This window comes from Prinia subflava, chromosome 3, assembly GCF_021018805.1.
Source record: "Prinia subflava isolate CZ2003 ecotype Zambia chromosome 3, Cam_Psub_1.2, whole genome shotgun sequence".
In the NCBI taxonomy this organism is placed as follows: Eukaryota; Metazoa; Chordata; class Aves; order Passeriformes; family Cisticolidae; genus Prinia; species Prinia subflava.
The window spans coordinates 66,460,805-66,485,616 of record NC_086249.1 but is presented as its reverse complement, the minus strand read 5'-3'; the positions used below and the strand labels follow the sequence as shown (position 1 = coordinate 66,485,616).

The 24,812-nt window shown below is 38.3% G+C and overlaps 1 protein-coding gene across 3 annotated transcripts in view; it reads left to right on the top strand.

The window, feature by feature from the left end:
• The window catches only part of ABCC4 (ATP binding cassette subfamily C member 4 (PEL blood group)), a 140,233-nt gene extending 115,942 nt beyond the window's left edge, over positions 1 to 24,291 (top strand). For 2 of the 3 annotated variants that reach the window (XM_063392307.1, XM_063392306.1), the window contains exons 29-31: positions 584 to 689; positions 14,935 to 15,069; positions 19,879 to 24,291. In XM_063392307.1, coding sequence (XP_063248377.1) covers positions 584 to 689; positions 14,935 to 15,069; positions 19,879 to 19,986 — 349 coding nt within the window. In that variant the 3' untranslated portion in view covers positions 19,987 to 24,291. Of the gene's footprint in view, positions 1 to 583; positions 690 to 14,934; positions 15,070 to 19,878 lie in introns of those variants that run through there. The other variant, XM_063392308.1, reaches the window with a different exon arrangement.
• Positions 24,292 to 24,812: the final 521 nt, after the last annotated feature.

The following is a 24,812-nucleotide window of genomic DNA, read 5'->3' as shown; positions in this document are numbered from 1 at the left end:
GATTTACAGAGTATGCCACAATGGGGGTTTTTCAGTATTCAAGTTCTTGAGCTATTCCAGTACTATTTTACTTTACCAACCATCTCCTCTAAGTGATGTTCTTTTGCATTTGAATCAAGAAGCTTAGTTCTAGGCTGTCCTGTGTTTGTTCTTTAGATGATTTGCAATGAAGGATATTTACCTTCACCAACTTTTCTTCACTTCTTGCACAAACTAAATCTTGAACGAGAATAACAATGTTTCTTTGTGTAGAAATCAGTAGAACTATCTGAATCTAAGAATTTTCCCTTTTCTGTAATTGAAATTATTCTGAGAAATTAGCCTCCTGAAATGAAGCCTATTGCTCTGCTTGCAAGAAGAAACCCTTTCCTCACCAGGTATGGAAGGGTAGACTTTGGAGTATGTTTCATGATATGCCATCTCCAAGTCATCTGGTATAACAAGAGGAAGAAGCACTGTAATGACTTTATAAGCATATTTCCTTCCATCCAGTCTTGTTTGATGAAGTCATAAAACCTGCCTGCCATTCAGTGATCCGTGAAAATGTCTTATTTTTGTCTACATTGCTCTTGCTGTGTTTCAGAACAGATGAGTTCATTCAAAAGACGATCCGTGAAACCTTTGCTCACTGCACGGTGCTGACCATTGCACACCGCTTGAACACCATTATTGACAGTGATAGGATTATGGTAAGACAGTTAACTGCTTCACTTTTTAAAAATTTTCTTTCCTGAAGAACAATGTTATTGATTCTTCTTTATTTTGATCCAAAAGTGGGTAGGAGTGTAAGTCATACGTTAGGCTTATCCAAGTTAACCTCATCATCCTAGCTACTGTAACTCACAACTCATAAAACTGTAGATACAACAACCTGGAAAAAACTCTTGCTTTCTCTGCCCTTGTGCTTTCTATCCTGCAAGGCACAAACCCACTGCAGGTGAGGAGCAGCAGGAGACTTGAGCAAATAAGCTCTGCCAGTACTGGGAGCCTGTGAAGTCACACCCGTGAGGTTCTGGGCAGAGTCTGCTGGGTTCAGTCAGGTGCATTAATGCAGTCTCAGTGGGCCAGGGGAGGCAGTGACAATAGTTGGTGTGGGATGTGTAAGGAGGAAGTGGTGGAGGTTCTGGGGCAGGGGACATGGAGGTAAGGAGACAGCAGCTGCCCTGAGGTAGGTAGTGATGGGAGAAGTAGGACTAGGCTGGTGAGGTAATGAACATGGCCAGCATTCCAAAGCAAGGTTCAAACAGAGAAGACGAAGAACTACCAGTACAGCAGCCACTGCCATCTTTGCTCCCAACAGAGGAATGTTGTACCCCATCTACCACCTTGTCGGCCCCACAGTGCATTGCACATGCAGAGAAATTAGGAAATACTTGCTGATTTTTTTCATAAAGGTGGTGGTGTTCCCTGGGCTCTCAGGAAATCCACCTTGTTTGTGTCCTTGACATGGTGTGCAGCCTGCAGTTTTACAATTTTCTGCAATAAGAACACGAGCCCTTTACAAACATCTTCGCTGCCAGTTAACTGGCATAGAGGGCAAACTGTGTTCATAAGTGGAACTCAAATTTAACTGGGCTTCGAGCAGAAATTAACTTTCACCTCTTGGTGGTAACCTTAAAAAATACCTCTCAACTTCAGTCTTATGAAAGTGAAAGATGATAATTCTTTCCATGTGTTTTTGGGGTTTTTTTTGACTGGATGCTCAAAACATTTTAAAATCTTTGATTGAGTTACAGTAGTTGCTTGAAGTACACAAAATTAAACAGTTCCATCTGCTGAGGTGAGTGGTGTTCTGAGGAGTAGAATAGATTGTAAGTTGAGTGATTATAGTTTACTTAGAAAGAGAGAAACCAGCAGACCAGCAGAACTGCCATAAGTAGTCATGTAATTGCAAGCATTTAACGTATAATAAATAAATATTTTCTTCTCTGGTGAATACCTCCCCACAGGTCTAATGGATATGTTGGTGTTTTCTACAACTGAAATGAACAAAAGATTTGTGAGGAAACAACTGTGACCTAATTAATAGCTGTGTGTGTTTGTTAGCTGTCCAAAGGGATTTCTGTGGGTTTTGGTTCATTAACTACTATTAACATGTTAGGTACAGAATGCTCTCTCCACAAAGATGTTTTCCTAGATTTACCTTTAATGTCATGAAGTTACAGTGAAAACTAAATGTTTTATTTACTTTTTCTGCCAAAAATTGTTGGAGCAAAGCATAAAAGTTGCCCTTTTCCCCAAACTACTTAGGATAATTGCCAACTACATAGCTACTCTATTGCATTTTAAGTGTCTGTACATTATTCTTACCCATATGTTTTTTCAGTTTAGTCACTATTAAGCTTTCTAGTTTCCTAATTGTCTAATAGTCTTTAATGCTTTTGGCCTCTTTAGAATATTAAGAAAGAGATTCTCAGGATGTGTCTTTGAGTCTACAGTCAGTAGTAACTTGTAAATCTTTCAAATCTTTTAAATCTTTTAAATCTTTTAAATCTTTTAAATCTTTTAAATATTTTTCTTTTTCATCTTTTTGCATTGCTCCATTTTGATCTTACAGATTTCTGTAAATTGGGGGAAGAGGAGGGTGAGAAGCCTGATTAAAAAAGAGGAAACTGACATGTAACTTCATAACAATCCTGTTTTCTTGACATCTTTACTCAGTTATCTGTTAGTTTAGGGGCAAATCAGAATTATCATCTCATATTTAGAATGATCAGAGTTATGGCAGATGTGCTTCTGTTATACTTTAATTACTTGGTTTACTTGGGCATGTAACTCCTAGTGGGAATAAGGCAGAATTTTGGAAGAAAAACATGTTAAAAATGCCAAGAAAAAGAATATTCCTCTAGAAGACTAACTATTAATTAATAAGGGCTATTAATAAAATTTATTATTTACTTCTATATCACAAAAATTGAGAACACTTTGCTGAAGAAAGCTTTTAGTATATTCTATAATTTGGTTAGTCAATGGTATATTTTAGTAATTCACAGATTTAATGTGTTGTAGATTCTTTTTCAAGAGTCAGAAATGCACAAAGAAAGTGCATTGTTCTTCATTTACCCAGTATTACTAAAAATCCTGGTTTTGTTTCTCCTTTAATTGAGTCTGTGCAATAATGCTTTATTTATAAGCCATCCCAAATCTCCGTTGTTTGCTATCGTGATAACTTATTTAGAAAATGAAGGAGGAAGAACAAAAATAGAACCTGGCAGTCAAAATATTAACAATTGTCTTTTGACAAATAATGAGTAAGCTATTTTTCAGACAAATTTGGGACAAGCTTATTCAGCTCTCTTAAATCAATCATGAATGTTGAAGCCCATTCCTGAAAAAGTGGACATCACCTAGGGCTTTCCTCCTTTCCAATTGGGTCAGATTGAAAGGAACCTCCTGTTTAAAGCAGGTTACTCAGGACTTTTTCCATTTGAGTCTTGAAAACTTGGAGAAATGGAGATTCCACAGTCTCTAGGCTACCTGCTCCAATGCTTAATTATCTGCTGTTAAATCTTTTTTCTCCTTATATCCAGTGAAAGCCTTTCTTCCTTTTGTAGCCATTGTTTCTTGTTTTCCCACTGTGTATCTCACTAAAGAGCCTTCTGTCTTCTCAGTAACTCCTTTGTAGATATGGGAAGGTTGCTGTTAAGTCCCCTGAAGCCAGCAGCTCTCCAGGGTGAACGTGCCCTGCTCCATCAGCCTTTCCTCATAGGTGCTCCAGTTCACTGGCCACCCTGATAACCCTGTTTCAAGCTTGCTCAAATTTACCTTGCTCTTACTTGTGCTGGGGGGTCAAAACTGATCATCATGTCTTGAGTGTGTTGGCTGCAGTCTCCAGCTTGGCATTGTTCATGAGTATTTGATTTAATTCCATGTAATTACTGGTTAAAGCAGAACTTTCCAAAAAGAAGCTCTTCACCTTTAGGGTTAATCTAAACATTAAAAAAAAATTAGAACAGAAAATAATTTTGAGAAAGTCATGAGAAAATGTCGAGTTGGATGAGTATGGAAATAGGAACTGAACGTGAACTGTTGCATGTCTGCTCACACCCGTCGTAATAACCGGTTCTATTTTAGAAGAGAAGAAAAGCCTACTCAAGGAGGGAAAAAAGGAAGAACAGAATATATTTTATACAACTGTAGACAAATCTGGCCTCAGGAGTAGTTTTAATTCTCGTTTGTTCCATTCCCAAAACCATACCTCTGCTTTCATAATCCAGGTCACGCCTTAAGAGTATTTCCATTATATCTGTCTTAGTGATAAACACATTTTATCAGAACTTCAAACGCTTAAAATCATTGAGGGAAGAGCTGTATTGTGTAACGTGATACTCTCTAACCCAATCACCTCAATGAGTAATACTACATTGCACTTGCATAGGACCTTTCATCTGGAAATTGTAACGCTCTTTATAAACATTAATTAATTAAACTTCAAACACCTGGGTGAGATAGGGAAGTATCCGTACAATCTTTGGAACCAAAGTTGGAAAGACTTGTTAAGTCAGCCCATCAAATAACACTACCATAAAATTATAATCCAGTGGTTTTCAAGCTCCTTTTTTTTTCTTGCCTCTGTGCTGCTCTAGCATCTAATGGGACACTTTCTCATTCCTTTTCCTTCATTACTTTGAGAAGCCAAATTGTAACTCTTCCCATCAGGTGCTAGCAGTACCCATTTTAGCTCTTTGCACGGGTAGGCACTCTGCTGCCTGGAAGAAGGGGAGGGTAGGATGAAAGCAGAAGTTACCTCTTCTGTCATGGCAAATCCTGGCAGAAGCTCAGCTCAGGCTTGCTTCACTTGTCTCTAATTCATTGTAGCTTCCCCACCACCTCAAAATCTGCTTCCCTGTCCGGTCCTCACCATAGAGGGCAAAGGCCTTTTATGTAAACTACATCTGCAGCCAATGGGCACCACTCCCAAGACTTCCAGGGGGATCTTACAAAATCCCCATCATCCATTTCTCCTCCTCCTCTTTGCTTCCTTCTGTGGGTTGAGAAATGCTTTTTAGAAACTCTGTTTTTACAGAGGGGGAAACAGAAGCATACAGAAATTGAGGCTCACCCGGGGACACAGAGGTTCAGTAGCAAATAAAGCATATGCATCTGACAAGAAGCTGATGGAGTTGTTTGCTGTATATACTATGCCATGGCCTCTCCAGAGGAAAGCCACAGAGTCAAAACTTGTGCATTTTCCAATGACAAGGATGTTTCTCCAGAGAGTTTTTGTATCAGAGCAATACTTCTTTGAAATGGAAACTCTTTATGCAAGCAGAACTTGATCTAGTAATTAAAAACTGTCATTCAAATAGGAAGTTTTTGATGAGAGAATCATGGGAAGAGATTTGATTTATTTATGGGAAAACCTGTTGTGGTTACATTCTGAAATGACTAATATTCAGGGTAACAATACAATGTGCTTCACAGCCAGACCTGAGTTGTTTTTTTGGTCAATAGAAAATGACTTCCCACGTCTTTCCGATAAGCCTCCCTACTTCCCACGTCTTTCCGGTATGCCTCCCTCGGTTTATTTGGTTATTCTCATTTTTCTGATGTTGTTTTGCCATGGTGGAACATCTGGGCCTCATAAATCAGGAACTAGGTTTCCTGTACTGTAGATGTCTAATTTCAGTAGAGCAATCAGTCCACCAAGGGTAAGTATAAACATCTTTGAATCAAAGAGAGAGAGAGATCTGGGCCGTGTGGTGTGTGGTGAGCAGGGCGTCACCTGCAGCTAGGTAGAAAATGCTGCGCAGCAGACAAGGTCTGAGTGCTTGTCTCTCTCTGGAGTTCTGATGTCTGACCCAGTATTGCACATTAACATCCTTCATCCATCCAGATGGAGATGAGACAGTGGTGATAGACATCTAAGTGAACATGATGGTGATGGCCATACTGCCCTTCCTTACCATGGGGATGACAGCGTTCTTCCAGGAAGCACAGATGCCTGTGCTGTGTCTGAAGAGGTCTGGATGCAGTGCTCCCCATTCCCAGAAAAACACTGTGTCCTCTGTGTACCCAGAGCAGTCAGGTTAAGCCCTTCCTTTTGAGGAATTGCATTGCCAGCAGTGCAAGAGTCATCAGAAGATAACGTAAGGGAGTCTGAATCTGCAGCCCAGAGAGGCAGAGCTCTTGTAGCAGTGGGAAAGCCCAGTCTGTCCTGCTGATACCTTCGTGTAAACTTTCACTGCAGTGCCTAGCTTCAGATGGTGATGTGGAGAATACAGGAAAGTAGTGGTGGTGCACTTAAATTAGCAGTACTGAGTTGAAGTCAGAAAAGCTATGGTCTGTTGACTCTTCTTCAGGTGGTTTTCTTTTCCACTTATTTAAATATCACTGCTGGAAAATGAATGTGTTTTACAGCAAATCTCGACATTCTGTTTAGGGGATATTATGTGAAGTCACAAGACACAGAATGTGCAGTCCTGGCTGTAGAACAGTTCTTTGTGAAAGCTGTGTCCCACCATTGGTGTTGACTCTCTGGTCTTCTGTGTGTCCATGTCAAAGTGTTTCCCTGGTGGAGAGCTGCCTGCTGTCAGACACTGGCCCTCAAGTGGCTTGGGATGTCTAAGAGAGGTCAGTTGATGAGACCATAAATACTCCTGGAGCCTGGGATGATAGCATATGAAAATTTATGAAAATAAGAATTATAACTTCCTTCAAAATTCTAAAGCAGGACAACTGGATGGGTATAAAATGGGTATTTTTTTCATTCTGTAACAGAAAGGTGGAAGGGGCTTTGACCTTTTATTAGCCCAGTATCTAGAGTGTGGTGAAATATTATTGGATATTATGCTTGTGCTGTTGAAGTCTGTTCTGTTAAAGAATGTAAAAGGAGCTTAATGGATTATAGTAGTTAGAATGGATGCTGAATTTTTGCAGCTAAGCATCTAATTCTTTGTAAAAATCTTAAAGTACCTTGTGGGTCTGAATCCAGTAATCTTCAGTAAAATTGCTACATTTGTACTGGTGCACCTGCTGTCATTATTCAAAAGGAACAAACACTAATAAAGCTCCTTTTTTGACTCAGCCTCTGGCTTGAAAATAGGGACTAAGGAATATTAGAAGTAAATTCATTCTTGTTTTTGTTCAACCTAAGAAAATCCTCACTGAGGCTTGGGACCAAAGTCTCCTGGGTAAGGAAATGTGAAGACAAGGATATGAAGGATACTCATAGAAAGCGGCCTGCAGGGAGAGCAGAGGGCCTGGAAACCATTAGGTTTCTCCTTTCTTTTGTTAACTCAAGACTTCCAGAGTTTCTGCAAGAGCTGAACATTTAGCAAATGTTCAGAAATGCTCTGGGTTTTTTTGATTCTGAGCAAAGGTAGTTTCCACTGTTCCTAGATCTTCTGAAACTGGGTTGATGTTTACCAAACCAGGAAAGGAAACAGGATCCTTCCATTTTCTTTCTTTGCATTTATTGAGTTCCACAAATATCAGCAGTGAAGACATTGCTTTCAAAGCTGAGTAATATATGCATCTTTCCCATTAAGAGACGATTCTATATTGGTGTTTAGGCCAGGTTTTGCATAAGATACTGAGCTGTGTGCCATGGTCTTTTATCAGAGCGAGTCTTGTCAGCTGAAACAGTGTCTGTGACAGCTGTAAGTGTTACACCTGGCCTATCTGCCTCTAAAATCAAGTAAAAATTCCATGGAGCTTGAAAATACACCAGAGTTCTTGATTCTCTTTGCCAGTTCTAGCCACACTTCTCCAAACTTTGGCATCTTTAGTTCTTAAAAATGGCTCCTATTTCAAGAGGGCTGCCCAACAAGATTCTTCTTTTGCCTAAATAAAACAACTAATTATTGAGGCAGTACTTCAGCTGGAAGCATTCAGACGAAGAATTTGAATTTCTACAGGAAGTGAAGCCAGTGTTTGATGAACCCTGATCTCTCATTCTGTCAGGCATTTGTGTGTGAAAATGTTTCAGCAGTGTAAGAAGAGAATGGTCATATCATGTTTCTTTAAAGACAGTGGTGTGGAATCTAGACTGTACTAGAAATACTAACACATCTTTAGAGAATGATTTTTGCTTGCTCAGAAATACTGTATTACTGTTTAAAAGCAAATTAGCACAGGTCATGCTGGTGGCTGATGCCCTGAGCAGAGAGTTTCTGATAAGGTGAAACTCTGCATGGCAGCTGAGCCACCAGTTCGTTGTCATCAGAAACTGATAAAACCAGGAGACATGCTCAGTCATCTGCAACAATATTCCTTAACCTCTTGAAAAGTATAATATCCTTGTAGCTTATCTATCTTTCTGAGACCCTCAAAAGCCTTATTAAAGAGTGGGATTTTTTAAACAGAAGTACATCTCATATCACTTCAGGGCCACATTTGAGTCACTCTGCAATCCCAGTTGAGAAATGTGGCTTTACAGTGATGGAAGCAGTCATTACTGATTGACCAAGGGAGAGTTCTGTCAGCACGTATGTGTTTTTGTCAGCTGTTGGTAAGCACTGGCACGAGGCCCCTTCATACCCTCTGAAGCAAGGGTTGAACTTACACTGATATATCAGATGTTTGAGGTGAGGAAACTGCAATACAGGAGAGATTTGCAGTGTGTGGTTAACAGACTTCTTCAACAAGACACAGAAGGAGTTCATGTCGAGTGATTATCAGTAGAATAAGTCTCATTACTACATATGTCGTTGGTATTTTTTGCCCACAACATTCCATTCAGGTTACAGTGGCATGCCATCAGTTGGAGGAAAAGAAGGTAGAATTTTTTCATCTCTGCAAGAAGCCTAAAGAAAACCTGCATGAACCAATTCACCAGGCAATGCTGCATGCTCAATTTCCCCTAAGTTACAGATGAAGAATAATTTCAGTTTAAAGAAATCCACTATGTCTGATTACAGAACAAGATGTCTAAAGTTGCCTTTTCTGTGAAGCAGGGGATGAGGGGGTACATGTCAAATTCCGATGCCTAGTGGCAAGTCTGGCATTGTTACAGCAAAGTTAAACACTGCTGAGGTGAGTTGTTTGGAAAATCTGACAATAAAAATTCAGATTATAAGAAGGTAAATTCCCAGATCTGCTCTGCTCTGTTCATGTACATGATACATGAAATATACAATATTTGACACCAAATTTGTCTGGAGTTACTGGTAGAATAATTTGTGTAGGAACCCTGAAGGAGCATGGGAAATGCTAAAAAAAAAAAAAAAAAAAAAAAGGAAACTTTCAAAGGAAAAGAAAAGGAAAAAACCCTTTAAAAACCCTTTAAAATGGTATCTGAGTTATATTTGCAGCCTTCTCAATGTGCTTCAATGTTCACAAACATGTTTAGATAGGTTGATATTTGTACATGATTCTTCAGAAAAGTGTGTGCATGTTTCTGACCTGTTTTGATAAACCACGATGAGACAGAAGAGACAGAACATGCTTGCATCTGAACTTAATGCCAACTGGAGTACAGGCTGTTGACTCTTTCCCACAAAACTATGTATTGTCTTGGGTGAATGTATTTCTTATAATATGATGTAACCAGAAGCATCTCCTGAATATTCTCCGCTTCCCAGGACTTTATTGAAGATCATCTTGATGTATGCTCTCTGAGGAAAACATTGTTCAAAGTTGTACTCCTAGCAGAGTTTTGAACTTTAATAATGATTTTTTTGTTTGGTGATGTCTTCTCCAAGTCTAAATTAAATCAGATGTATTCCCAAGGAGATAATTTCCTTGAATTATTTTCCTTTTGAATAGGAAATAAAAACATTTATGATCAACTCTTAAATGTCCCATTTGCCCTCTGGCTTAATGGTGAATATGAACGTGAAAGAGAATACTAGTCAATCCTCAATAATAATTGAAATAAATTCCCATGCTTCCCTCCTCTTGCTGAACACTTCCAACCTTGGATTGTTTTTTTTCTCGGAATGTTTTATAACTATTGTTCTCTTCATTTGTGTGCTTCTGTTGCTGAAAGCTAGAAAACACAGGATTTAGAACTTTGTTTTTTGTGTCTGTGGAGGGCTGTAAGTACGTGGTGTTTGTTACAGTGTTTTGAAAGGCCCTTGTTCTTTCTCTCTCTCTGTGGCTAATGACACTTCTTTTACATATATTAATCCACAAAGAAGATTGTAAAATTCACTTACAAAGTGAGTGTTGACTTCTCCAAAGTTCTGTGCAACAGAACAATGTGAGTTATTTGAGGAATCATCAAGGAGAAGAGGTATTCTCCTGGCTCTGCTGCCTAGGTTTCTGCTGGAAACTCAACTATCGTGATGTAGTATCCTCGTGTGTTGTTCTTGTTGTTGTTGTTTTCTCTCTTTTCATGGTGAAATGGATTTCCTGACTCCTTTTCCACCATTTTATGTTGTATTTTTTGTCTTCCTTTCCCTGCTTTTTTGTCTTGGTTAATACATTAAATTATGAAGGTATGGGATGGAAATACTGGAAAGCTTGGGGCTTAGGGAGGGACCTAGGCAAAGCGGGGATAGATACCCTGGTAGGTTACAGCTGAGGCAAAATGTAGTGCTGTAATCCTGCCTAAATTTAGTTCAGCAACATTTTTGTGGCATAGGCAAATACTGCTGTGCTAGTTAGAGTTAACATAAACACATTTAAATGCTTAATAATCTTCTCACATTTGATATTGCAGGTCAAGATCAAATACTTCTTTTCTGTTTCTCTGTCCTTCCCTGTCATATTTTAATCATCCCCTTTCTGTGTTATTCTGTGTCCCAAATATCAAACAAAGTGCTGTTCAGAACTATGTTGTCTTCTACCAGCATGGTTCTTAACCTTCTGGACAGGTCACATGAGCAGTCACTGCCCCAGACTATTCAACCAGGATGAAACATTAGGTGGAATAGAATTTGATGGCATGCGAGGATTTTACTCAAGAGTAATCCATCATTTGAGCCCTCTTTGAACTTAACATGCCTCTGTATTGCTGCTTGAGTAATGCTAATTTGGATAGCTGTAAGTAAAGATGTTTTCACCATACTTGGGGAGGTGAACAAATTCCATTGAACAGCAATTTTCCTGCATGTTTTCTTTTGTATGATTGCCAGCAGCCAATTTTGTAAATTTTGTACTGTTGGAATTACTCTTTCGTATGAGAAAATCCAGTTGAAGTCATAAAGGTGGTACTACAAAGGCAAGAACAGTGCAGGCAAGGTAAAAGAAGCTGCCAGTGCAACAGGGAGGAGAATCTGGCCCTGGTTTACATATGACCACTTCGGGTTTATAGAACTCTTTTGTGTTTGTTTTTATTTCACTCTGGGCTGTCTCAAGTATTTCACAGGCAGTTAGCTCCCACAGAATGATCAAATTTTTATTTCATGTATTTTACAAAGAGTCAGAGCGAGGAGCTGAAAAGTTGAGTGATTTGCACAAATGCTCTCTCTCTCAATATCTGCACTGAGGTCTGTGATGAAATTCAAGTCTGATTCAGAGTCAAGTGCTCCCGTGTGTGTCCTCCACAATCTCCCTGCTGATCTGATTTCACCAGCTATAAGGTTCTCTGGCTCTTCTGTATCAAGTTCCACTGGTACAACTGCCTTGGAACGCATCTGGGTTCGATTCTCTTGTGTTGTGCAGTGATAAGCGTTGCAAAGTTGATCAGAAAATATGTGGCTGGTAAACACCAGATTCCACCTTTCCTGAATGATTAGCTGGCTTTTTGAAGTCCTAATGATTTTAATTTGGCTTGGAGTCAGTGAGTAAGAGTATGCAAAGCCTTAGCCAAAGTACCTATTTATTTATGTAAATCTTATCAGCACACATTTCTTCAAAGAAGAGTACCTATCTCTTTGTCTAAGCGCATTTTAATAAATATATAGATATATAATGTATAACTACCAAGTACACCAGCTTAAATTTTCTCCATTGTCTCATAGATGACAGCAGTTAGTAGAAAGTGGTTTTCCTTGGTGAACAGGGTTTTTATAGTGTTCCGGCCTTGTAGAAATGATATTGTCTGTTCGGTTTCATTCTTCGTTTTTCCTTTCAGGTTTTTTTTAGAAGGAACACAGCTTGTTCTTCCTATGGCTGTTCTATCTATCTTTATAACACAGATTTGGGTTTTATTCCCAAAGAAAGGCTTTGAATTGGTTAATGATTTGTTTAAAATGTGGATGGAGTTTCTCCAGACAGAAATCGCACAGTCTCTCCATTCATCTTCTGGACTTGACTATTTAGACCTTGCCAAGGAAGAATATTTTCTTCCCTTTCCCTAGGTCCTCAGGAGGGGAAAGATTATCTGTGTTTGTGGTTGTTTCAGACATTTGCAAAATGAATGATAAAATTGTAATACTGCAGTAATATAGTTTTTTTTAACTCTCTACTTGACTATTGCAGTTCTTCACTAGTCAAAGACACATTTAATGAAGATGCTTTTTTTCCTTTCTTAAGGAGTTCTTGCATAATCCAGTGCTATGCTGAAAAAAGCTTTACTTAAAGGCAGTAGAGATGTTCTATGCTGTGGCACCCTGATTTAAGTGTTGAATTGTATACAATAATTTATTGCATTTTTAAGGAAGCTGTCCTTAACTGTGACGTACAGTGGCTCAAAAAATATTGTGATAAAAATTATATTTATAATTAATCAATAAATATTTAGAGTAAATGGGATAGGACTAAGTAGACTGAAAAGTCAGCATGTGTGCAAGTATACTTCTGCAGGTGAAATACTGCATCTATTAAATGACTGTATGTTGTGCTGTGCAATATGATTAATATTTAGGATTTTTCTATGAGTGCTTTCTTCAGTTGTAATTCCAAATGATACTGGAAATCATTTGCAAAGGAAATTCATAGTATAGGCTGGGTCCTCTGAGTTAGGAGCTTTTGAAAATAGCAAATATCCTCTTGTAGGTTTCTGTGCATACAGTTCATAAAATGAGATGTAATTATGCTGCTGTTTGTTGTCTGAGTTATTTTCCATTCAAATGCCATGTACTTAATTGAACCGAAAGGGAGGGAGTGGGTCCCTTTTCCCTGGTCCTGGGTCTCTGGTGTCAAACAGCTTGACAGTGGTCTTTGCAGTGCAGTATTTTCACACTGTTGCAGGCAAAGGGATCAGCTGTGCCCCTTCCCTATGGGCTTTGTCATTTACTGGGATCCAGGCCACTTGGAGGTCTGCTAGGCCCTTGGCTGTCAGGATGTTTGGTTTTATGGAGCTGCACAGGCAAAGGACACGTTTGAAAGTTTCTTCACTGGACTGTGAATTTATCTCCAAGCTTGTTGGAGGTTCTTCTTTCAAACAGAAGTTTGCACACTATTTTTGTTTCTTTGGAAGTTGTCCTCACAATACCTTTTATTCATTTCTTTCCTGAAATCAACAGCTCCATTTTTTTAGATCTTTCTTTTTTTCTCACAAGTATGTAGACCACAATTATGGCTTGAGTTATGAGTCCTTCCTTGAAGTCCTTTTGTTGTGGCAATATCTTTGTCAATAACATGCCTGTGTATTCAGTTTTTTATTTATATAAGAACAAAAATATTTTCTGAATAGTTTTCTCACATAAATTCTTTTTCTTTTTTTTAAACTCCATTACTCCTACTCATGGCATAAAGTACTGAACCTGTAGACTAAAACCCAAATGTCTTTTCTTGAGTCAATACCATTAATTTATAAGCCAGTTAAGTGTTTGAGTGCATTGCATTTGTCAATATTGGCTTTTCCCTGCTATTGTGTTTCTCATTCTCTTAGGTTAGTTAGGTGTATCTGAACCTCTGGTCTAGACTTACCTGCACATTTTTGTGTCGTTTGCAGGTTTGTCACTTCTCTGACACCTCCTTTTTCTGATGACTAACATAAGTAGCTACCACCTACGCCAGAACAATGTAGTTCCCACCAGTTCCTACCTGTTCAGCTTTCGACAAAGAAAGCTGCACTGTTTAATTCAAATCTCTTGTTTTCCGTCTAGGTTTTTGAAAAGCTTTGTTCTTTGTATCATGGTTATTTAGCTACACCATGTATCTTTCTGAAAATCCATATAAACCATTTTTCCTTTAGTTTTCTTCTGGTGCATTAAAAATTGTATCAGATTTGTGATTGCTAAAACTGTGGAGAACGAATTCTGCCTGTGATCTGTGTGTCTTCTTTCATTTTAATGACTGTTTCAATTAATTTGGTGTCTTATATCAAAATATATATGCTAGTCTAAAGTTTCCTTGAATTAATCCTGTAAAGGCTTTTAAAAATGTAAGTTCAATGTTTGCTGCTATGACGTCCTTAAATTAAGTCAGTAGTCTGAGAACAGTTTCTTAGGGGTTCAGTCAGCTTATTCTTAATTTTTTCTTATATTTTTGGCTGTGTATATTCTCTGTGGAATATTGACTTAATGCTTATTTAATTTCTCTGTCATTCTTTCTTTCTGCTTTCCTCTCCTTTTGGGTACCTGCATCCGTGGTGGCATCTGATCTTTTCTTTATGTGGAAAGAATAGGGTCAGGTTTAAGTATCTTTCTAATACATAGTTGGCAAAACCTGATGCAAGAAATTGTTTATCTTTTCAGCAACACCCTCGTTTTCTTTAATTACATCTTCACTGCTAATTCAAAAGACCTACTTATTCTCCCTGAACTATCTTGGTGGTTATTGCGTGGTTTTTACCCACAGCTGTTTACTTCAGAGCCCATTTTGGACCTCTTTGTTTCCTTCTTACACAATGAATCTTATAATCTGCTTTGTTGGCTGCACAAACATTGTATTTCCATATTCTGCATAACTTCATGTTGGATTCCTATAGGTGGAATGGCTGTAGGGCACTCCAAAATTGTACAACAGGTCTGTAAATTGAGAAAGTGCTATACTAGTTTGAAGAGGACAGAATTCATTTTCAGGGTTCAAAATTCATCTTAGTGCTAAAAATGCATACATTTCCCCCTTGTCTGTAGTCATCTACATTTGGTTTCTTGTCTCTAACATTTAGTTTTTAATTTTCTTATGTTAATACATTGGTTTCTGCTGTTTTAACAGGTTTTAGATGCGGGAAGACTGAAAGAATATGGTGAGCCTTACATTTTGCTGCAAGAACAAGACAGCTTGTTTTATAAAATGGTGCAACAAGTGGGCAAGACGGAAGCGGCTTCTCTGATTGAAACAGCAAAACGGGTAATTTTAGAAGAAGAGATAATTAAGTTTGTCTGTGCAGTTTGTTTATCTCAAGTTAGCATATTCAGTGTTGCAGTAAGCCTTCCACTAAAGGATCTGTTAGTTTTGCAAGGCAAAGCCATAATTTTTAGTGGGATATACACAGACTTCTAAATGATACATGTATTTATATACCCTGAGTTGAAAGACTGGATTTCTTGCAGCCTTTTGTGTGTATACAAAACAGCAAGTGTAAATATTACAGGACATACTCACTTGTGCTGGGCATTGATCTTAACTTGCTGTAAAAAAACATGTTAGGGCTGCAGAATCAAACGTTTATCTGTTATATTTTTTAAAGGATCCATTAGATTTTAGTTGGGGCTCAGTGCCTGTGACCATGCTGTGGTCCCTGAGGGTTTGATCACATTCCTTCTGTTGTGCATTCCCTTACTTTGTTCTTGTACCCTGGTTCTCTGTTCTGTACCAAAGATGAGCAGAGCTCAGCTAAGAAACAGCTGTTGGATGTTTTGTCACTTCCTTATTCCCTGCAAGCCTCTGTGCCTGATTTACTGTGAACTATTTAAATCCTACTCAGAGTACAGAATTATTAATGTAATCGTGGGCATTCCTGTGGCAATCAAAGTGTTTAAGAGACATCAATGGATTCGTTTTCATAATATGCCTGTGAGGTGAGGCTGTATCATCTCCACTTCTCAGATGGAAAGCTGAAGCAGAGATAAGAAGATAAAAAAGAATGACCTGTGATTAAGGATCTCTTTGACTAGCTTTGGCTTGCTTTCTTTTTTCTTGATAATTTGCCCCACAGGATGTCCAGAGGAAGAATTTAATTCTCTCAGTGCCAACAAAGTCTCAGCATTGCTTCAGCTGAGACTGGCAGTGCTGAGTTTGGCAGCAGCTTGCTTGGAACTCGTGTAGCTGTGCTTTCAGCATGCGAGTGAGGCACTGGTATTCAGCAGGTACCAACCTAAGAGAGCCTTTTACAGGCAAGAGGCAAAGCTCTTTAGCCTTTATGCTTTACTTTCCTCATGTTGGTGGATGTGTGGAGCAGAGCTAGAGGAACAAAAAGTCCAAACTGTTACCTGGGGAAACAAAAGACCAATAGGCAGGGAACACACAAAGACAGGAAACAAAATGACAAGTGCTTGACTATTTTCCAGTAAAAGAATAGATGCATTTCCAGCAAGTTAGAAAAAAATTAAAAGTTATGCTGTTGTGGAAGCTGTGTGCACATGTCTGGATGCTATTTTACCAGACTTTCTGAAGGTTAGGGAACAGATTGCTGTGTCTGTTCATATCCTCAGATTTTATTTTTTAAAGAGTTTTTCAAGTAAAGCACTGTAGCTGAGAGCATACACCGTTAATTCTTGTGTGGCACAAGTTGCACAACTGAGGAAACAGTTTTGTCTTGAACTAAGCTGTGTTACAAGTTCTTCTGTCCTCTTCCATTGCTGCAGTGTAGCTTTGTTTATTTTCTTAGTACAAGGGAATGGGTTAGTGATGTTTTCTGTGGTACGTGCATGACAATCTGGAGGTTACATAAATGATATTTAAAAGGATAGCTTCAAATTCATGTGACCATTGTTTGTCTGTAAAGTGAAGGGCAGCTTCCTAAGGCTTGCTCCTTGGAAAGGCAAGAGGTGAGGCTGTCCAGCTGTCATCTGTAGAAATTTAGCTATGTCATGCTGTCATTCCTTCCCCAGAGCCCTCCCCAACTGAACAATTGCATTCAAAGATGATTCAAAATGTATAAAAATAATTGCCTGATGTTACTTGCCCATATAGTCATCTGCAGTTACCACATCAATGTTATGTGATTTTGTACAGGAAGGGAAGAGATCCAGGAACCAGTCTCTGCTGAAATGTGGTTTGATGAAAAAGTTTGCTAACTCCCAGGCTAGAAGGCAGATACAAGCTTTAGCATCTGCCAAGAATGCAAAGCATGGTGCTTATCCACACTCGGACCAAAAATATGGGAATCAAGAGACTGGATCTCCAGTCAGCAGCTACCCAGAAGCAGAGTTACAGTTCTTTCTGTTTGAAGGAGTTGGACAACTCAGGGGTTTTGGTATTGCTGTCCTTTGTGCTTCATGCATCCTTTCAGAGAAGTCACTTAGTCAGAAGAGCTGATTCCAATGGCTTTTCTTTGTACACTGCTGAGTCTGATGCATGTATTGCTGTTGGTTTCCCACATTCCTACTGTGGTTACTAAGAACTGTTTTTATCAAGAACAGCTTTCTTTCTGTTTTTGGAAAACAGCATGCTGCACATAAAAAGAAATGGTAATATGACATACATACGTACTTTTCAAAAAGCATTGCAGTGGGTTACTAAGTAAAATGGTTTGGAATGTGGCTATGCTTTGGCAATGATTATTTGATTTATTGCATTTTGGACCTGAATCTTGATTTATTTCAGTTTGGACCTGTACAACACAAACTAGTACCAAGATCTTTCAGTAAGATGAAACTCTAAATGCATTTTTGGGAAAAGTATTGATTCTGCATATATCCTTTAAGTGCAAATTAAGAGGTACTATACATCCTTAACTGGTAAGACTAACTTGGATATATTTAAGAAACATCATTTTAAAAAAGTCTCATGGGCCTCTTAGCGAAGCATTGCAAGACTGAGCTATTGCTGGAATCTTAGCTCAGGCTTCCAAATTGATCCAGTTGCTATTGTATGGCTCACTTGGTCGCTCAGTATCCCCATTTTTTGTGCAAATGTCAACAAAAACAGCACAGGCACAACTCAAATTGGAGACTGCTGATCATGTATTAAGCAGCCCATGAGCCTGATGATAACCTGAGCTATGCTTGACATCGTGAGACTGTTTTTATCTTTGCTCAGTTTACAAGAAGCTGCTGGGAAAAAATCCTATGGGAAAGAAAGAAATCGTCATCAAGCAGTGAAAAAAGAAAAGAAAAAAGTGCTCAGTTATTCAGATAAACAGAAGTTGGTGTGTTCTCGCTGCTCTTGGCAGTGTTGAGAGAGGCTTTTCTGCAGGCTTTGGTGGCATCAGGATAGGGATGGGTTTCTGTCACTCAGGTTTGAGTACTTTGAGGGAAAAATAAGGGTTGTTTTATTTTACTTTAAAGCTATGACAGATGTGTAAATATTTAAATACTAGGTGTTATCTCACCTCAGTGATTACTTTTAAAAAGGTTGCAGCTCTGTTGGCAGCAGAAGAGACTTGTGTAAAGACTTGGGCATTTAATATCTTGAGGGATTGGGCTCAGGGGAAGAATTGCAATGAGACAGTTGAAAAGCAGCTGCCATTTCATTACATCTCTAGTAATGTGCCAAGGTTTTCTATTAGCTTTCCATTAAAAAAAAAATCACATTCAAAAGCTGCATTAAAAGTATGCCAAAGTTTTATGTTTTAAACCAGGAACGGGATGGGAATACTGAGGCTGCCGTCTGCAGCCCGTGTGCAGTCAGCAGCCTCATTAACTTTCCTCTGTTGCATCCGATTGTGACTGGTTACTGAGGAATGCCTCTTAACAGGACTCCCAATCTTCTGTTGATTCAAATCAGACTTTAATATTCTTTGCAACTTGTAAAAATGCATATACCCTGCATTAGTGAGTGCACAAAAGATGACAGTGGTACTTACAGGAACATTTTTATAGAGTGACTATTTCTTTTTATCCCATGTGTCTTATATGTGTATTCATGTATATGAAAAGGACATTATTATCAAACGAACTGAACTTTGTTGACAACACTCTTAAATATAAATTGCAGAAATGTTTCATAAGCTGTACTCAAAGCAGTCTGACTATGAGACCTAACTCGTGACATGTGTCAGCTTCAGAAAGATAGTGTATTTTCTGTTTTTAAAGACTCAAACAAAACTTTTCACATTCTTCTTTGAAAAAAAATTGCATTTGAAGTCCTTTTTCACCCAACACATTTTTAGATAAGAGCACACAAGTCTTGACATTATTTCATTTTGTTACGCGCATCTGTCAAGGAACAGAGATATGATACAGCAGCTAAAAACTGATGATTGTGGAACAGTGAAACTTGACAGCATTTCATTTCCTTTATGTTCTGATTATACATTTATCAGGAAACCTGTATCTCTTCTAGTTGAGCTAGAAATTGGTAGAATTCAGGAACTCAAAGGCTTGGCAAAGAACTGTCCTATTATTTGGTATCATCTTACGTTTTAGAGAAGTTGCTTGGTTGAGTCATTGTTAAAGCTTTTGCTTCTTCTTTCATTATTGTGGTTCACTATCCAAAGATCACATTTCTATAGGCCCTATAACTGCTCTGCAGCACAAATTAAAGGCTGGGATATTTCATACATATACTTCGAAGTTTCAATGGTTGTCAATCATAGTTTGTAAAATATAGGGATTACAACCTGATTTTAACATCCAAATCCATTGTGTTCATTTTATGTGTGAAAATGAGAAACCCTTGTGCAGACGCAAGATTTCACAGCTTCTTTGTCATCCTGTTTTTAATTTATCTCCATGTTTTGAGCTAGTAAAATGATTTTACTTATCAGTTTAATGTAAAGTGATAAAACATATCTATTCATCTGAATTAACAAAATTTGAGGGCATCGACAGGTTGTGTGGGATTTTTCTCACATTTTGTTTGAATGTAACTTCATATAGTAATTTTACTAATTTTTCAGTGACATAAATTTACTGAATGCCACTAACCTGAAGTTCCTGTTGAGATTACTTAAGGATATGTATTTATCTCTACTATATTTATCTCTAGAAATATTGTTTGAAGCTAAATGGACTTTGGTGCATAATTACTCATAGAATCTAATATTTTTCCTAGGTATACTTCAGTAAGAATTACCCAGAAGTTGTTCAGAATGGTCACCTTGCCACAGATCCCTCCTTGGACCCTTCCTCAGGATTATGCATAACTGAAACTGCACTGTGATTCCTCATTGCCTTAACTGTTCTCTGTAGAATGTAAACCTGAGATCATCTAAACTCAGCGACAACATTTGCAAGTGTCAACGGGAGAGGAAAGGGAGGGAGGCGATTCTTTGCACTGGACATCCTTCCTATTTAATACTGAAAAGAAAATTTTTACTGTCCCTGTTTCTTTCATTTCAGTGCAATATGTTTTTCTTTCCAACTAATTATGTTTGTATTGCTAAGGAAATTAGACAGATTGAGGTTTTATTTGAAAGTTATGTGCTAGAGATCTCTTTTATTTAAACAGGTGCAGGACACCTAACAAGTCTAGTGTGCATATTTGGAGCTTAGTAAAGTAATTGGAATGTGTCCATTTCTTTTCTTTTAGAAATGTTTTGAGAGCAAGCAAAACCAAATTTTTTTCGATGTCACTTTAGCATGACAGCTCTGTCTGAACAGCAGATTTGGTAGTGTGCAACTTACTTGTCTAGAGCAACTGTATTTCTACCTGTCACAAGTACCTATGCAGACTGGTAGGAAAAAACTTGAAGAAGCCAACCCCACATTTTCTTTTTGATAAAAAAGTACTATATATTTTTTTGATAAACAGTTCAAATACTGCTGTTCAAAATGAATGTACATATTAGTTTTATTTTGCTAAAATCCAAATGCTGAAAAATCAATCTCAATCTTCTGTACTTCAGAAGAAAATTACATTTGCACTGAAGAAATATTTAAATAATTTAACATACATTCCTCTTTTTACCCGGGTTATCAAAGAAAAAAAGGTATTAAAATAACTTGAGGAAATGTTTGAATGACATGTCATTATACCTAAATACTGTGTAGTACAAAGTTATCTTCAACACAACACATTGAAATGTATACATTATTTGCATTTATTGTGCCTTAATATTTGTGCCTTCAAGCCAAAGCTGTAACTGCAGGGTACACAACAAATTCATTAGATATATGTTAAAAATATGTAACTTCAGTATGTTTAAACTTTTGCATCAAGGGTTCTGTTGAACTTCAGCTGTTTGAAGTTACCATCCTGCCAGAATAAGTAGGAAAATACAAGCTGTAGTTTTGAATGGCTGTTGCTGATAGAGAGGAATGCAGTGAGAGAGGGGTTCAATATTCATAAGTTATGTCCTGATTCAGCAAAGCACTTTAACACAAAGGCACTATTCCCATGTTTAAAAAAATAAATCAAGCAAGTGCTGTGCTGCTTCAGATTTTTTCAAATTTAGTGAGCTATTCTTTGAGGTCCAGTAGAAAATACATCTATTCATCTTGCTGTTTAAAGGGCACAGGAGAGACTAAAAGGCTACAGATTTCTTCAGGACATGGAAAATATTATGCTTTTTTTAAAATACTGAAGATGCTTGCTATTACCTTTGTAATGCCAAACAAGTGTTATTTACCCAATGTTCAATCCAGTAGTCTAAAAGTAAGGCAAACATGAATGTTTCTCATTTCAAGCAGTTCTACTGGAGTATAATTTAGTCAGATACAAAGTTACTTCTTACTGAGAAATAAATTGAGGCCAAAGCCTGTGCCTCAGCACAACCACTCATCTTGGACGTTTTCCTGCTCGGAGCCAGCCCAATGGTGAGAGGCAGAATCCTTATTCCCCTGTTGCAGCATCCTCCCTGCACTGGGGCTTGCTGTCCTGCTGTGAGATCTCAGGAGAGAGGGGATTGTGTCCGCAGTGCCACCAGCCAGCTTTCTGAGGGACAGCTTGTGGAACAAACACCAGGCATCTGTGCTTGCTGGTAACATCCTCTTACTACATGGTTAGAAATCATTTGGGGGGAGTTACAAAATGAGATGCTTTTGCCCATAGCCTTTTTTTCCAAGTCCTAACACTTCTCCTGCAAGGTGTAGCACCTCACACTGTAACAAGTTCCACTGAGATCAGTGGAACTGAACTTCACACAGTGATGATGTGCAGCAGGAGGCTCGTGCTACATCTGATGATAAAATACCAGCCAGCCAGGGGCAGCTATCAGCCACGAAACCACACGGCACAGGTGTGCTCATGTGAGCAGTGCTTATGGCAGATCCTTCTGAGAACACACCAGCCACATCCACTTTTTGTATTGCTTGGCCCTTCTCTGAGCTGCTGCAGTCCACTTACACAGTGTCCTAGCACACAGTTACCATCCTGTGTGTCCTGTGGCTGTTTTCTTTTCCATTAAAGTTGTCTGAAATAAGGACAGGGCTGTTCTGCAGCTGAGTGAGGGTAGCAGTTGCATTGCACAGGTATGTGAAGATGTAAAGTTTAAATGCGTAAAGTCACTTTAGATAATGCTGGGGGACTGTTTAGCATAAAGAAAGTTTAACCTTATGGCCTTGTGCACAACTGCCTTTTTGGATCCATGTTCAAAATCTGCTCAAAATCAAAGCTTTGCCATGGAAAGACCTGGTTGGAGTGGTACAAAACACAGCTAGGGTGACCAGTAAGGTAGTGCACTTCACTGAGCTGGGAGTTTGAGCTCCTTTGTTTATCTTCTTTTTTTGAGCAGTGTGAATATATTCAGAGTCTATTTTCTACAATATGGAATTCTTATTATTTCTAAACAATTAGTTCTTATAGAAGAGGAAGTGTGATGTATAATACAGAGACTTTTAAATACTCTAAGAGAATAGTAAGTTCTCCTGGCTATACATACCTTGAGTTTATATTTTTTTATCAGACCCAAGGATATCTGCACACGTAAACCAAGGGTATAATTACAGTTTTAGTTCATTTCAGCTCTGAAATGAATCTATGGCAAGTTATATTTCAGAGCAGAACTCCAAAACGCTGGCTGCTGCAGACTCACTGGTATGAGACCCTGACAGATCTAGCTATCAGTCTATAAGCTAGAATTAATTTGATCCTGTAACTTTTTGAATGTGCACAAAAATGTTAGGTATCTCTGAAAACGCTAGTTCTGCTTCTTCATGTGTTTTGGCAGGACACTACTTGCTGTAGGTATCAAATATCAATATAAGAGAAAACAAATTTATTACAAAATCACACTTGAAACCCATAAATTGCTGAGTAGAACAACTGATAGCAAGCCATTTTTGTCTGTCATTGGCATTATTTAATGTTTTTGGTTTAAAGCAACAAAAATATTTTATTCAGGAAACTGGTTTTGCTGGTATTGTTGAAAGCTGTGTTGTTCAGGTGTTAACTAAGACTGACTGATCAGACCATTTCGTTTTAGTTGGGAAAAAAAAGTGCAGTGTACCTGAATGGCAGAACTCAAATCAGGGGAAGAAAAAGGCCTTCATGTGATGAAATTCTTGGTCTGTTAAATGAGTGCATTATCTTTCCAACTAGGTGTTTTATGTTTTCTTATAAAGAAAAATTTGAAGTTTTAAACTTCCATTTTAAAAAAATGTTGTGCTTTATTTGGAAATAGCAAAGCAGGTTACGCTAAGCTGCATACCTGGGGATCTTGGAAAAAGAACTCAGTCTCCCAAGTTATTCAAGCCTTTAAAATATTTTTTGCCATGAGGTGCCTTAAAGTATTACAGAGTCTTATTTATAATAAATATAATTTTATACAGTAATACTGAAAATCATCAGTTACAGAACTGTTGTTCTTAGGTGTAAAAATCTAGGAACAGCCTCTACTTCTGATCTTGAGAATTGTTTTTCACACATTTGTTTTGGTATGTCTTTGCTCCACCCCTTTCTCAAAAGACCTCTGTGAGCCAACAGAGCATGTTGGCATTTCCAAAGCCACAGTTCACCAGGATAGGTTATTTCATGTTTTACTTATTTGCTTGTTTTAAGGACAAAAATTCTCTTTAGTGAACTGCCCTATTTGCTAGATAGGCATAATCTTCTGTGACACCATTTGTACTGCCCTTTGGAAAAGGGAGGACTTTCCAATCAGCCTCAGTAATGCTGGTTGCTTAAGCAGTGTTGATGGTTTCTTTTCGCCCTCCCAATACATGTGTTAAATAAGATTGCAAAAAGAATCAGAAGAAATGCTGCTTTTGTTTGTCAAAATGACCCTTTGAAATATCTCACTTCAAAATGTGCCTCTTTTTCTTTTGGAGGGGGGAAGAAAGAGTTGAAATCACTTTCTTTTGATGGTGATGAGCATGACAGTTTTGCAGAAGATGTGGCTTTCTGTGTATGTTTTACATTGTGTAACAGCGCGCTGCTTTTTCATCATGTTAACTCTGGTTTTGTTTTGGTTTGGTTCTTCCGTTTGTTGTAATAATTTGATTTTTGTATTGCTATGGAATGATTTCTTTGGTGGATGTTCACTTGACAACTGCTGTCATACAATAAAATGCATTTCTCAGAAGCCTATCTTAAGTCTGTTGTCACTGCAAATGTGTGGCTGAAGGCAGAAGTTATGGGCTGAGCTAAATCAGGACATGTCTGAGTACTCCAAACACATCTCCGTGGTATCAGTAGCCCCAAGAGCTGGTAATCTACTTGGAGTTACAGAACACAATAATACATGCCAGCTTGGTTTTACCAGTTTTTTGCAGTCTGGGATCTCTCAGATCATATTACCAAGATTTTTGCTTTAATTGCTAAAAAGTATTGGAAATGCATTTTAAAAATTCGTGATGGAGGAACCACTAAAGTTGCACCAGTGCCAACGGGATATGGTGTCTGCCTGATGCAACTGGCAAGCTCACTGGGCTGGACAGTGGAAATGTGGAAGGTCAGTGGACAGAAGTGAGCTGGGTTAGTAGCATAACTCCAAAATCTGGTGTTACCTCTCAGTCCTGTGCTTCTGTCTGATGAGTTTGTTGCTTAATTTAGCAAGACACTCAAAACCTGCTTTTTCTGAGAACCATACAAAATCTCTCCCTATGTCT